The sequence below is a fragment of the Ictidomys tridecemlineatus genome, chromosome 5, assembly GCF_052094955.1.
Source record: "Ictidomys tridecemlineatus isolate mIctTri1 chromosome 5, mIctTri1.hap1, whole genome shotgun sequence".
NCBI lineage: Eukaryota > Metazoa > Chordata > Mammalia > Rodentia > Sciuridae > Ictidomys > Ictidomys tridecemlineatus.
In genome coordinates, this window is record NC_135481.1 from 102,796,710 (window position 1) to 102,813,453 (window position 16,744).

The 16,744-nt window shown below is 31.9% G+C and overlaps 1 protein-coding gene across 4 annotated transcripts in view; it reads right to left on the reverse strand.

Annotated features, from left to right (window-relative positions):
* Positions 1–16,744, reverse strand: part of Cep128 (centrosomal protein 128) — a 407,740-nt gene that overhangs the window by 344,799 nt on the left and 46,197 nt on the right. For all 4 annotated transcript variants that reach the window (XM_040274764.2, XM_078050644.1, XM_040274765.2 and 1 more), the window contains exon 10: positions 3,320–3,436. In XM_040274764.2, coding sequence (XP_040130698.2) covers positions 3,320–3,436 — 117 coding nt within the window. The remainder of the gene's footprint in view (positions 1–3,319; positions 3,437–16,744) is intronic.

The following is a 16,744-nucleotide window of genomic DNA, read 5'->3' on the forward strand; positions in this document are numbered from 1 at the left end:
CTTTTAACTTTTGTCATGGAAGGTTTTTATTTCATCTTCAAATTTGAAGCTTAATTTTGCTGGATATAAAATTTTTGGTTGGCATCCATTTTCTTTCAGAGCTTTTAATATATTATTCCAGAACCTCCTAGCTTTGAGGGTTTGGGTTGAGAAATCAGCTGAGATCCAAAATTGGTTTCCTTGTATACGTAATTTGATTTTTTTTCTCTCATGGCCATGAGCTGCATTCATACTGTTAAAGTCACATGAATGCCAGATTTTCTTAATTTAGTAAGGACTTTCACTGGCCTCCAGACCAAGGCACATCATAATGAGAATGACTAACATACAGAATAAGGATAGAATCTTCTAGCAGCTCAAAGGAGGCAGCAGACTGCACAGTGCAGATGACATTCTTTTTCCAACCAGGACAAAAGAAACAGAGAGTGAACAATTCCATAAAAACTCCAAACAAGAAAAGGAAAACAGCCCCCTGCTTTACCTCCCAACCAATTTCCAATGATTAACACTAGGTTTTGTACCCAGTGGTAAGAAATAAAGCAACCAGAATCTAAGGACTTCATTCGATCACTGAAAGGCAGCAGGCTGTAGCCCAAACAAGAGACTGCTTTCCTACAATATGACATTATACCTAGAAATCTCTCATCATAGGATTTTTAATGAATTCTCCCATATTCTAACAATTATTAAGTATCATAATTTTCACTAACATTGATATACATTTTGAGGAGGCTAAAGAACATAGTGACTAAAAATCCAGTCCAATATACTCAACTGTAGATTCAATTTTCCACCACATGAAGAAACAAAATACATCAATGACTATTATCATATAAGGATTTCCATAAGTATTTTTTAATATAAAAAAGAAAGCAAAGCATTTTCTCTCCTTAAGCATGACCTTTCTAAAATATTCTAAACCATTTAGCTTGGGAGCAGGAAAATGCCTAAATTAATCTTTTCCAGCTTCTACTGCACTGTTTATAATCCAAAACTACCTTTTAAAATGTATAGGTCACTGCTTATATTAAAGTGACAAAATATGAAATTAAACAGTTCTTATCAACAGTGATCCTCTATTGTATTGTCAGAGATGGAATTCCAAATCACAGCTCAAGCTTTTAGTCAAATTGACAATTACAATGCAAATACTGAGGCTTTGGTTTCTTAAGAATAGGGGTGGGAAGCAATCTTCCTCTCCCTCTTCCTTTGTAATTTTGTGCATTCTGCAAAGAGAGGAAAATAAGTATGGAAAATTTCTCTAATTTTCTCTTGCGAAAAAGAACAATTGTCTCTTCAGTACTATTCTTATGCTTACCAGATGCAATTTGCTTTGAGAACAAATGTATAAAAATCAAGGTTTAAAAAAAGGGGTGTGGGGGGCTACCCACATGCTGTATCTAATTATTCAACAAAGTATCCTCTTGTAAGTAATTACCAAGTAACAAGTGTATGTCCCCTTTTGTGAAATGGAGAAAAATGGAATTTTAGAAATCAAATCCAGGTTTTTGTTTCAGCTTACATCATAATTTAAGGGTTGCAGTTTTATTTTGAATTTTGCATTGGCATTTTCTCCTAATGTTTAAAAAAATTGTCAATTTATAAAGATTAATGATCTGCAAGCACATATAAGTGTATTTTTAGAACTTTAAGGAAAAAAAACTTACATAAAAGAAAATTTTTCAATTTGCTTTTAACCTTTTGGCTTTCTTTTTGTTTATGGCTTTTATATTATACTTTATGTATAAACCTAAGAAACATTTAAAGGAAATTTCAACAAATTAATTTTCTAAAATAACAGTAATGAAATATAACCAATGTAATAAAATAAGAACCCATCAGACTACACTAATATAAACAGATACATAGGAAGTTCTTCCTTATAGTAGGATTCCATAAATGTAGATGGAATTATAGACTTTTCAAAATCACCACTTGCCACCATTCACAGAAATAATAGTTTCAGGAAAAGGATCAATACTATCAAGTCTCAGATAATCTCTTCATTAAAAAAAAAAAAGAAGAAGAAGAAGAAGAATAGTAACCTTCCAGTGAAGAAACCTGCAGGCAACACCATAACCAAGGGTTCAGTTTTCACCAGTTATGGAACCCATCAACCTCACATGGCTTCTTATATGATACTCTGAAAAGGACACCAGTTATCTGGATTTCCTGCCAAAAGTCCATATCCTGAATGTAGTCTTGAAGAAATATCAATAAGCCCAAAATGAAAGATATCCTCCAAAATAGCTAAGACCCTGCAAAGTCAGCATGAATGAAAACTAAAAATCTATCCTAGATTAAAGAGAATAAATAAGTTTGTGTGAACCTGGATTTTCATCCTGGATGGAAAAAGAACAATACAAGCAAAATTTGCATGAGACCTATAGATTAAAACACAGTATTATACTGATGTTAACTTTGATTTTTATCATTATACCATAATTAGAGAAGAAAACATAAGAAATTACTTAAATGTAAAAATACTTAATTATCTGTGACTTTCTCAAAAATGTTTGAGAAAAATATTATATACATTTATAAAGAAAAGTGATAAATTTGGTAACTACGAATACCAAGGGAATTCAAGTAAAGATTACACAGAAATTCCTTGTTCTAATTTTTAACTTTATCATAAACCTGAAATTTCAAAACAAAACAGCTAAAGAATAACATTCTCCATTTCAAATTGGTTTGAAGATAAACAAATTCAGAGTTAGGTACTTCCATACAAGGACATATCATCAATTCTGTAGGCCCTGTGGGCTATACATTCTCTATCACAACTACTCTGGCACTGTGTCACAAAAGCACTCATAGATATAAGTGAATAAAAGTGGCTGTACTCCAATAAAACTTTCATTTATAAAAACAGACAGTAGGAAGCCAGATTTGGCCCCTAGACCATAGTTTGATGGCCCCTTTGTCTAGTCCATGGTATGTGTTAAATAGTAATTCCACTTTCAGTCAACATTCCTTAAGCACATGCCACGAGGTTAAGTGCTTTACTTGCATTAACTCAATTATCCTTGCACCAAACTGATCAGGCATATAGTTATTATTTCCATTTCCACAAAGGAAACTAGGATCTACAGAAGTTTAAAAAAAAATGCCTTAGGTCACACAGATAGCATATATGAAACAAGTTAGGGCTGATTCTACACACTAAACTATTAATAACCAATATGCTATACTTTTTCTCATAGAAATATGATTATACTGTCATTTTCAGCAACTAAAGAATTAAATCCATTTTAACATTATCTAAATAACTACCTAAATTCAAGATTTACATTCCAAGAAAGCACTTCTCACAAACCTCCTGTAACTGCAAGGACATGATTCCCAACTGATCTTGACGTCTTTCCACCAGCTCTCTTTCGGTGCGCATCTCTCTTTGTATTTCTTGAAGCCGTCGTTCCACCCGATCGGAAACCTCAATAAAAATAAGGAGAAACAGTGACATTATAGTACTGGTAAGACACCAAACTGAGGAGATATTTTATGTCAGATACCTACTACCTAAAGCATTTTTTTAATTTTAACTTATATGTAAAATCCTTTCTAATGTTCATATTGTAAATAAATAAATAAATACCTGAAAGATACCCAAAAAATCAGTCATTATTCTTCAATTAATCCACACTTGGATCCCAGTAGCAAACTACAACAATTCAATTGCTCAGTTAAGAATAATACACTAGAAAAGAGTGCCCTCTGGTGATTTAAGGGAAAATATCAATTCTGCCAACAATTGCATTTAGTACTCAATTAATGATGGAACTGTTCTGTCCATTCAGTTCTTTTTCACTTTTTGTATCCATGTGCATGACCTGCTTAGGAAGGTATTAATGTTTATGTGCACCAAATAATTAAAAGGACTTTTCATCAGCTTGTCAATGTTTTCAACTGTGATTTGCTCAAAAGATAAAAAGCCAAAGTCAAATTAAGAAGTGTTTAATTGGAACTCTAAAATAAACATGAAAGAATTTTTCTCTGATACAAGCTTTTCCTCACTAAAAGTTGTTCAAATTCAACCACATTTCACATGTATTCTTATATAGCCCCTAAATGAAATTTACACTATTTTGCCAATGCGTGTTTGTGCAGGAGGATACAGTGAATAACAGACATTCTGTATTCATTTAAAAGCAGCAATAAATAAGGCCCAGTTATTTAAAAATTAAAGAAAAAAAAACTTTTGCAACCAAGTCTGTGTTTGACAAAGTCATGAAAAACTTTAATAGGACAATAGAAATTTTTGACACTGGATTTTTATCATGGTTGCACAGTTTAGAAAATTAAATTTTAAAAAATCACTAAATTGCATATCTAAAGCAAATTACATTTATGGTAAATTATATCAACTTGTTTTTTTTAAATATAGGTAAAGATAAGTTTAATTGATCAATAAATGCTGAGGAAAAGTATATCAAAAAATTAGCACCTTACTAAAAACTGTAAATATACTCTTTAGCAATAAGACATTCATTTGTCAGTAAAGTAAACGGGGAAAACAGTGGAAGGAAGGAGAGGAAAGGTGGCACAACAGACTGAAATGGAACATACCAAATTCCATGCATGTATGATTGTGTCAACACGAACCTAACTAGTATGTATAACTATAATGCTCTAATAAAAGAAATTAAATATAAATAAATTCCATGAGGTGAATGGCTTCTATCTCTAAGAAGGCAGTGTTTATCATCAAAATTAAAGTCATTCAGGTAACCACACACTAAAATGAAAATACAAAATTATGCAGACATTAGAAATTTCACCACAGCAAGCACATGCTATACACAGTTACTCTACATGGAGAATTCTTTTGTTTCTTTAGTAATAATTCTAATAAAACATAATTAGATGTTTTAAGTACATACATATTATGAAATAATTACCACAGTTAAGCTAATAAACATACCCATCATTTTTCTTAGTTACCATTTGTGTGTGTGCTGTGGCGAGAATACTTAAGATCTACTCCTAGCAAATTTCAGGCTTACAAAACAGTCTTATTTACTATAGACACTATGCTGCACATTAGACCTCTAGAACTTATTTATCCTGAAAAGCTGAAACTTCATACCTTATGACCTTCATCTCCCCATTTCCCCCTACTCCACCAGTGCAACTACCATTCTACTCTCTGTTCTATGAAGGAGAAATTTTAGATTTCACATATAAGTGAGATCATACAAGAAAATAATGTACTCCAGGTTCATCCACGTTTGTTACTAACAGGTTTGTTTCAACAGACAGGATTTCCTTCTTCAAAGCTAAACAATGTGTGTATGTGTATGTGTGTGTGTGTGTGTGTGTGTGTGTGTGTGTGTGTGCGCTCGCGCTGCTATTTCTTTATCTGTTCATCAGTAAACCAGGTTGTTTCCATGTTTCCTGATTTTGGATACTGTTAATAATGCTGCAATGATCACAGAAGTGAAATTATTTGATCATCATTCTATTTTTAATTGTGTTAAACAGTTTCTGGCATGGATCCCAAAGACCTCTACTTCTGGATATTCATGAACTTGTGTAATTCCCTCTCTTGAGTGCAGCTGGCCCAAGGAACTTGATTCTAATTCTGAAAATAGCACAAAAATGTTTGAATGACACTTGATGATTAGATTACAAAAAACTGGCTTCCAACTTGCTTTTTCTCTCTCACTGGTCCTCTTCTAGCTTGCTTGTTCTGATAAAGCATACTGCCATGTTATGAGAAGCCAAGATTAAAAAAAAAAAAAAAAAAAAAAAAAGCCCTTAACAGGTCATGAGGAACTGCTGAACAACTAGAAAAAGAACAAATAAATTCATGTCAGCAGAAAGAGGGAAATAATAAAGATTAGAGAAGAAATAAATGAAATAGAGACAAGAAAAACAGAAAGGATCAATTAAACTGAAAGTTGGTTTTTTAAAGATAAACTAAATTGACAAAATATTAGCAGACTAAATTTTTTTAAAAAGTAAATATTTATATAAATAAAATTAGAAATAAAAGAGGAGACATTATAAGTGATAGCACAGAAATACAACAGATCATAAAGGACTACTATGAATACCAACAAATTGGCTAACCTTGGAGAAATGGATAAATTCCCAGAAAATACAACATGTGAGGCACTGAGTTCAAACTTCATCACCACATAAACGAGAAAATAAATTAAATAAAGGTATTGTGTTCATCTACAACTAAAAATATTTTTTTAAAAAAAGAATGCATCATGAAGAAATGGAACAGACCAATAGTGAAAAGGACATTGACTCAGCTATAAAAATTTTTCCAACAAAGAAAAGCCCAGAATCTGAAGCCTTCACTTGTGAATTCTACCAAACATTTAAAAAAGAATAAATTCCAATTCTTCTCAAGCTCTTCCAAAAAATTGAAGATGAAATCAATAAATGTGATATGCCAAACTAACAAAATGAAGAATAAAAATCATATCATCATCTTGATAGATGCAGAAAAAGCATCTCATATAATCTGACATGCTTTCATGATAAAAATCTTGAACAAATTACAAAAATTTTGAACAAATTTCAAAGCAATAGAGGTCTTATTTGGTAAACCTACTGATAAGATTTTATTCAATGGTGAAAAACAGAAGGTTTTCCCTGTAAGATCAGGATGCCCACTCTCGACACTTACATTTGATATAGTTCTAGAAGTCCTAGCCAGATCAATTAGATAAGAAAAAGAAATAAAAGACATTCATATCAGAAAAGAAGCTTAACTATCCCTATTTGCAGATGTCATAATTTTATGTATAAAAAACCCTAATGTCTCCACCAAAAAAAAAGTTTGAATTAATAAACAAATTTGATAATGCCACAAGAATCAAAGTTCAACACACAAAAATCAGTAATATTTCTATAAATAACTTCTCTCAAAAAGGAATCAAGAAAATAACCCAGCTGGTGTAGCATCAAAATAAAATATGTAGGATTAAATTTAACCTAGAGGGCAAAAGATCTATATACTTAAGACAATAAGATGTTAAAGGAAAAAAACTTGAAATCATATATAAACATAAAGTTATCTCATGCTCACAGATTAGACAAATTAAACCATTAATCTACCCATACTATCCAAAGTGATCTACAAATTTAATGCAGTCTCTATGAAAATTCCAGTAGCATGTTCCACAGATATAATTCTAAAATTCATACAAAACCAAAAAAGACCTCAAATACACAAAGCAATCTTGAGTAAAAAGAACAAAGCTGGTAGAATCACATTTACTTCAAAATATACTATAAACTATATAGGATTCAAAACATCATGGTACTAGAATATAAAAGTAGATAATGCGGGAGAAGGCTAGGGAAAAATAGAGGAAATTTGGACTAGACAGAGAGGAATGAAGGAAGGGGAGAGGGACAGAGTGGAAAAGACATTAGAATGAATCAGACATCATTACCCTATGTGCATATGACTATGCGACTGGCGTATTTCTATATCAATTACAACCAGAAGAATGAGAAGTTATATTCCATTTATGTATGATATGTCAAAATGCATTCTACTGTCATGTATTACTAATTTGAATTTTTAAAAATTAAAAAAAAACAGATAACCTAGCCTAACTAAACAGAAGAGAGAACCCAGAAATAAATCCATTCATTTATAATCAATTGATCTTCAACAAAGGTCCTGAAAATGCACAAAGGATAAAGGACAGACTCTTCAATAAATGGTGTTGGCAAAAATGGACATCCACAGGCAAAATAATGAGAAGAGACCTTTATCTCACATTTAAAAAAAAAATCTACTCAAATGGATTAAAGTCTAAACCCAAGCCATGAAACCATAAAACTCTTAGGACAAAACAGGAAAAGAACTTCTTGACACTGGTCTGGATATGACCTTAAAAGCACTGGCAACAAAAGTAAAGACAGACAAACTGTAGTGCATAAAATGAAAAACACCTGTACATCAAAGCAAATAATCAACAAAGCAAAGAGACAACCTATGCAAAAGGAGAAAATACTTGAAAAGTACATAACTGATAAAGGGTTAATATAAAAAACACATAAGGAACAGAAACAACTTAATAGCAAGAGAAAAATTAAAATGCTCAACTAATTATCATGGAAATGCAACTTAAATGCAAAGTAAATCTACAATGACATATTATCTTCAATCTGTTAGAATGGCACTATCAAAAAGACAATTATAACAAGTGTTAGAACGTGGAGGAAGTGGAACTGTCATACACTATTGGTATAATTTTAAGTTAGTATAATCATTATGAAAAACAGATAAAATTTCTTCAAAATATTAAAATTAGAACTACTATGTTATCCAGCAATCCAACATAAAGATACTTTTTCAAACCCCCATATTCAATGTAGCATTATTCACAATAGCCAAAATAAAGAATCAACTTAAATAGGCACTGACGGATGGATAAAAAAAAAAAAAAACGTTAAGCACAAAAAATGAAAAATTATTAAGCCTTAAAAAGGAGGAAATCTTGTAATTTACAATAAGATGGAGGAACCTGGAAGACAATTATGTTAAGGAGAAGAAGGCAAACTCAGAAGTAGATACTGTATGATCTCACTTACATGTGGAATCCAAAAATCCATAAACAGAAAAAATAAAGTGATGTTTGCTGGGGGTTGGGAGTTGCAGTAGGGAATAAAGATTTCAGGACAAAAATATTTTGGTTAGCCAAAATGAATAAGGTCTGGCTATGTATTGGCACAGGATGGTGATCATAGTTAATAATGATGTATTATACACCTGAAAATTGCTAAGAGAGTATATCTTAAATATTTTCACAAAAAGAAATGATAACTATGAGGTTATAGATGTTAATTAGGTTGATTGTGGTAATCTTATCATATATACATATAACAAAACATCATGATATAAGGATAAATATGTTCCACTCTTTTTGTCAATTATACCTAAATAAAAGAAGTTCTAATTATAAAAATGAGCCATATCTAACATATTGTAAATGCAAACTCTAATTCTACAAGCCATTTTTAGAAATTTGCCTCACCAATTTACCTTTTTATGTGCAAAATGGTACATGTATAATATCATTTATGCAGTTTTGTATATACATGAAAGAGATTGGAACCACCTAAATATCCATTCATAACAAGTTAAGGAAGTTATGAGATATTTTTCACTCAATGGATTACTTTTAATACTAAAAGAAAACAGAAAGCACATTAGATCAATATATGAAGCAATCTCAAACCTCAAAAATATATCAGTGCAAAAATGCAATATCCAGAGCACTATGTTTAGTATGCTAAATGCTACAAATTATGTAACTAAAAGGGGAGGAGGAAGGAACTCTCTTAAGTGGTAAGTTTTCACTGAGGACCTAAATGACCAGAGGAAGTCAACCATGCAAAACTTTGGGAAAAGAAAAGACACTGCAAAGACTCTGATGTAGAAATAAGATAAATTCAAGGTATATCAAGAAAGTCAGAAAACATAGGCACTGCAAGGAATTTGGAACAAAAGAAACCCAGAAAAGGTTTTTAAAAATTGGGGGATAATTCAATATGATGAATTTTTTTTAAATAACTTTGCCACTGTGAGGAGCACAGGGGCAAGAAGGGAGCAGAGAGATCAACTTAAGTGGAGGCCACCACAGTGAACCCACTGAGAAGTGATGGGGGCCTTCAAGAGAAGTATTAGAGGTAGACGGAATTAGACAAGATTTCAGAAATTAAAAAGTATTTTGTAATGTATGGGAAGAATGGTATAATGAAAAGGATCTAGGGTGAATCTTAGATGATCAGCTTGAGCCAATGAATGGAATGTCACGCAATTTCTTGAGACAAGACCAAAGTAGGAGCCAGTAAACATTCTTAAGTTAGAAGAGTGAGGATTCTGATCCTAAAGACATTTGTAACATTTGAGTAATGAGATAATTCCCAATAACTCTTATTTTAAAGAAAGCATTTAATACTTTTTCACTTTCTTATTTCTGAGACTAAAGGAAAAAATGCTAATAATGTCATATACTAAAAAATTTTTATCAGAGACACGTATTTATTAAATATACTACTTAGTCATCAAAAAATCCTACATTTTCATATTTAGTTATAAAAACAGCAAAATAACAGATTTTTAAAGTCAGTATTTAACAAAAAGAAGTGAAACAAAAGCAAAAGCATTCTGTTAATGAGATTGTATTCTAACTTTTTTTTTTTTTTGGTACCAGCAATTGAACTCAGGGGTACTCAACCACTGATCCTCATCCCCAGCCCTATTTTGTATTTTATTTAGAGGCAGGGTCTCACTGAGTTGCTTAGTGCCCTCACTTTGGCTGAGGCTAGCTTTGAACTCGAAATCCTCCTGCCTCAGCCTCCCCAGCTGCTGGGATTACAGACATGCACCACTGGGCCCAGCTACAGTCTAACTTGTTAATATGTTGATGCTTCCAATTTTTAACAATACTTGACAGTGTAAAAGCCACTTCAATAAATATTTATTACATATCTTTCTGTTGTAATCTATACAATATTCATATTATCCTAAATGCAGCATTTACAGAATTTTATTAATGATCAACCCATTCAGAAACAACTAGGTCTATGTTTACTTTTTTTAACAGTGACTCTATTAACACTAAAATTAAATTGACTTTGTTCTACATAAATAAACTTCAAATGCATTTATCTCTCACTCAACAGGGTAAAATCTAGACAAAAAATGAATTAATTAATGTTATGAGGTCTATGCAATATTGTTCAGTTATTATAACAATTAAGTGTTAACAGAAATATTCATAATAATATCGTCTAAAACTAATAACTACTCCCTTCAAATGGGCAGTCTGAAACAAGTAAGTGGAAAAAAAACTATGATTCATAAATATTAACAAATCAGATTTTGGCAAGTGTGATAGCAACTAATACTTTTTCTTTTTTTTTTTTTTTCCTTTTCTTTTTTTGCCTCTTGAAGAAAAACCTTTCACATAAACTTTAAAGATATATCTTAGTTATCAAAATAATGCATGACAAGCAATTGTAGCCTCAGAATAAGATACAATAACAGATTAACAGAGCATAGCTGGGTCTGGAAGCACATGCCTGTAATCCCAGCAATTCGGGAGACTGAGGCAAAAGGATCACAAGTTCAAAGCCAGCCTCAGCAACTTAGCAAGGCTCTAAGCAAGACCCTGTCTCAAGGCAAAAAAAAAACTAACAAGGGCTGGGAATGTGGCTCCATGATTAAGTGCCACTGATTTTATTTCCTGGCAAACAAAAAAAGAAAGAAAGAAAAAAGAAAAAAAAAAAGGCCAAGAATTGAGCTAAAGTTTAAAAAAATTTTAAAAAGGAAAAAAAACAGTCAATACCAGTAGAAATTGATAAAGGAAGTCATTTATTTCCACTTTATTTTTGTACAATATTTAAAAGGTTTCCACAGTGAATTGAATGTGCATCACTTTGTTAATTTTATTTAAACTTAAATCTAGAAGGGGGAAAATAGTTGCAGCCCCTGAGAAATTTAACACTCAAATTATAAAATTGCATCTTCTCTGATAGCATGCTATCATGAATTCACAAATACAATACAATATGTCAGAGTTATAAAATGCAAACGCTGACTTCAATTGGAATAAGTCACAAAATCTACGTTTTCCTCAGTTGCTAGACATTACACTCACAGTAAGACTCTCAAATACATGTAAGATTATATTGACTAGTTTTATTTGCTATATGAAAGAAATTCAAATGAAATAACTGTTCATTTGTGTTTCTCGTCATGTGGTGAAAGGCAAATTAAAAATAAAAATTAAAAAATAATATGTGCTCTGTAAATTAACATTATTATCAAATCCCAAATTCAAATCTTAACTAACATTAAAAAAAAAACTATATTTCAACCAGACATGACCATAGCTCACTAAAGTCTCCAAGGACCTCAGCAATATGGAAAATACATGAGTTTGGATCAAAGACTTTTATAAGCATGTTCACAAGTTGTTTACTTACATAGAAAGTAAAAGAAACCTCATGAAACAGCTGAAAAACTTAGTAAAATTTGTGCATTATAATAGCAAATAAAGTAATGGAATCTGATTTATATATTTAAAAAAAAAGATTTAAAGAGTTTCACTTCCAAAAATGACTTACTGGATAATTTAAGTGATCTTTTCTACTAAAAATAACTAGAAAGAATATTTTTTTAATATTTTTAAAATTGTCAATGGACCTTTACTTTATTTATTTACATGTGGTGCTGAGAATTAAACCCAGTGCCTCACACATGCTAAGGCAAGTGCTCTACCACTGAGCCACAACCCCAGCCTGAAAGAATATTTCAAGTAAAAATATTTTAAGGCACTGGAGAGCTAAAAATAAGAACATATGAGACAAAAATGCAAAAGAAAGAAACCCAGAGAGGTCAATTCATCTTTTAGGACCACACGTCCCCCCTGAAATATCAAACCATTTCAGAAAAAGCAGCTAAGACACAGATGCTCCAGAAATTTTTTAAAAGATTTGTGAGCTGTTAGGGATAAAAAACTAGAGTTAAGAACCTCCGAAGGAAAAGGTTCCTGGTTAATCACATCAAAAGCTCAGGCTACAAAAGCAAAAATAAATTGGACTATATCAAACCAAAAGGAGAAACAGTCAGCAAAATGAAATGGCAACACACAGACATTAACTGCAAACCATATATCTGATAAAGGGTAAATAGTCAAAATATATAAGAAACTCATTGAACTGAATGGTGGAAAACAAATAATCTAATTTAAAAATCAACAAAAAATCTGAATAGACTGTTCTCCAAAGAAGACATTAAAATGACAAGCAAATATATGAAAATTGTTGAACTCAATCATTAGGGCAATGAAAATCAAAAGAACTGAGATACATGTTACACCCATTAGGATGAATATTATCAAAAAGACCAAAGAAAACTAAAGTTGTTGAGGGTACAGAGGAAAGGGAACTCTTTTACACTACTGAAGTTTGGCCCAGCCATTCTGGAAAACAGTATAGAGGTTTTAAAGAAATTAAAAATGCAACTACCATACAAGTACCATATAACTCTTCTGGGTATATACCCCTAAGAAAATGAAAACCCCCATTTTGTATATATATCTATACTTGGGACATGTATATTGAAACAAACTCAGAATAACCAAAATATGGTAACAGCCTAAAGGTCCACAGATAGACAAGTGGATAAAGAAATTGCTGCATACATGCAATGGAATACTATTCAGCCCTTAAAAAGAACAAGATTTTGCCATTTGTCACAACATGGGTGAGAGTTCAGGACATTATACTAAGTAAAATAAGCCATATACAGAGAGAAAAATATTGTATGGTCTCACTTACATGTGGAACCTAAGGGGAAATGTTTCAAATATACAGAGACAGAGGACAAAGCAGTAGTTGGGAGGATAGTGCATGTAATAGAAAGATATAGGTCGGAGAATCCAAAATAGTAAATATGTAGGATGAGCAAACTTAGAGGTCTAATGTACATGAGGGTTATAGGAAATACAATTGTTTTGTATATGAAACTCACCAATTTCTGCCACAAAAAAAAACAAAACAAAAAAGGCCACTATGAGATATGATGAACATTATCAATTTATTTTACTCTAGAAATATTCTACTAGCTACATATATCTAATAATATCATGTTATATATCTTAAATCTACACAATAACAATTTTAATAAATAAATGATTACATGAAATTTGAGTTGTTTGGGGTAGGAGAAGAGCAGGGATGAACAGAAAGAGGCAGAAATTTTAGGAGTGATAAATGTCATCATTTTGATTATGGTGATGGTTTCACAGGTACATACTTATGTCAAAACTTATCAAATTGTATACTTTAACAATGGACCATTTGTCATACATCCATAATATGTCAGTAAAGCTGTTTAAAAAAAGACAGCTCTAAAACATTTGAAAGATATGCTGTGTTCATGAATTATAAAACTCAATATTGTAAAGATTTCAGTCCTCTCCAAACTAACCTTTAGAAACAATTTATATACCTATATCACAACTTGCCAGAAAGCAACAGTAACCAAGACAATGAGATATTGGCATTGGGTCACAGGAATAAACCAGGTGTCAAAGACTCCAGAAACAGATTCTTGCATACATGAACATCTGATTTATGACAAAGACAGGACTGTAAAGTAATGGGGCAAGTGTGGTCCTTTCCATAAATGAAACTGTGTCAACTGGACAGTCATATAAAATCTATTCCCCCTACCTCACACTGTCAATTCCAAATAAACATTAGCTCTAAATGTGAAATGTTAAGACAATAAGCTTCTAGAAGATTACATGAGAGATTATGTCGATGATCTTAAGAAACAACTTCTTAAACAGGTCAGAAGAGGTCTAATCACAAAAAGAAAAGATTGAAAATTGAACTACATTAAAAGTCCACATTAAGAAAGTTCTTTAAATGAAAGTTCTTTAAATGAAAGAAAATAACTTGAAGAGTGGAAGACAACATCGTAATACACATAACTGACCAAGTGCTGTTGTAAAAACATATAAGAACCTCCCACAGAAAACAAGCAACTCAATAAAGAAAGTGAACAAAATATGCGAACTGGCATTTCAAAACAGAAAATATGCAATAACCAAAAACATGACATGACAAGATGTTCATTATCATTAGTAATCATGAAAATACAAAGGTAAACCAAAATAAGTATGATAACATCAACACCTGTCATAATGGCTACTGAACGACTGGTAATAGCATGTGTAGAAAGGTTGAAGAGTGTCAGGTGCGGTGGTGCACGCCTATCTATAATCCCAGCAGCTCAGAGGCTGAAGCAGGGGGATCCCAAGTGCAAAGCCAACAAACATCCAATACTATAATGTTATATATCTTAATTATACATATATCTATATACATATATATGTATGTGTGTGTCTCACAATACACAACAGCAAGGCACTAAGCAATTCCGTGAGACCCTATCTCTAAATAAAATACAAAAAAGAAAAAAGAAAGGATGAAGAGTAACATGAATTTTCTTATGCTGGTAGTGGGAGTATAAATTAGTGCAAGCACTTTAAATCTATCTAGATACCATCTACTACTGAATTTGAACGCACCTTCCATGCACTCCAACAGAAATGGATGTAAAGTGCAATAAAATACTGAATAAGATTAGTCAAAACAGTATTATTGACCATAATTCAAAGTAATTTAAATATTTACCATAGATTGCAAAATGTATTGCAATATATGCATGCAAAAAAATACTAACAAGCCAAAAAATAAATTGTAAGAACCTGAAGAACCCAAAACAGCAGCCATAAACAGCACCATCATAATAAATATTTTTTAAAAAGTCAGACACACACACAGACAAATGGACAACAAGATTCCATTTACCAAAACCCCCCAAAATTTATAGGGTTAAAAGTTCAAATAGAGGCTACCTATAAAAGGAAGAGTTAGTGATTGAAGAGAGCAATGAGGAGGCTTCGTAGCTAATATTCTATTTCTAAATGGGGTGGTTACATGTGAATATTTCACCTTGTTATAATTCATTGAGCTATACAGTTGTCTGTACTTTCCTATGTACACGTGCCTCCAATTTTTAAAAACTAAAAAGATGACAAAGCTTGAGCAGTTTTGCCATCATGTGACAGGTTCCACACTAGAATTTGTGAAAAGAGCCACACTGTCATTTAGTAAGATAAAGAGGACTTCATAACTATATTCTTAAATGTGTGCATTTAGCTTCTATTTAGATGGTATGTTAATTAAACAATGCCATAGATTTTTCTTACTTTGTGAACCACTACAATGAACTAAGAAAATCACCAATATGTTGATGTCAGAGATGACCTTTTTAAGTATGTGATGTTTTACATATTTTAAATGGGTACAACTTAAAGGTGCTCTTGACATATCTGGGGGGAAAAAAAGAGGTGTGCCACAATCAGTGCCACAATCACACACCAGGTGCCACATGCTCACACACTAACTACAAAGATTATGTCTATTTCAACAGAAGATAGGCACTATATCTTCATCTCCCTGCAACTATTCACAGAGAAATTAGTACCAAAAATACAGAAGGGGGCTGGGATTGTGGCTCAGCGGTTGAGTGCTCACCTAGAATGCACAGGGCCCTGGGTTCGATCCTCAGCACCACATAAAAATAAATAAATGGAATAAAGGTATTGTGTCCAACTACAACTAAAAAAATAAATATTAAAAAAATACAGAAGAAAGGTGATCTCATGTAGATGGGCATTGTTTCATATTCTTGAAATGAGCAAATTTCACAGCAAGAGCAGTAATTAAACTCTTTGAAAATAGAGCATATCTCTTAGCACATAAAGCCACACATTCAGACCAGACTCTAAAATGAACTCAACCAATATATGTAACAAACTGTAAACACAATTAACAGGAGAAAAATAATCTGCTTTGACTAGAAAACTTACAATTTTAATGAAAAAAAAAGTAAAGAGAAAAAAATTCTAATTTTCCTTACTTTGAGATAACAAAAAGCATTCTGGAAAATGAATGATACACATTGCTCCTGAAGTTGACAAATTTGTTAACAGTTTAGTGGCAATTTCTATTGATACTCTTCTCAAGAAAAAAAAATATATCAGTGACATGGAAAAAGTGAACACTATACATATTTTATTTTTACTTTAATTCTACCAATAATAATGACTGGATACAAATAAATCAATGAATAATGTCAACAATCTCTGTTTGCAATAATACTTGGGAATTAAGGCATTTT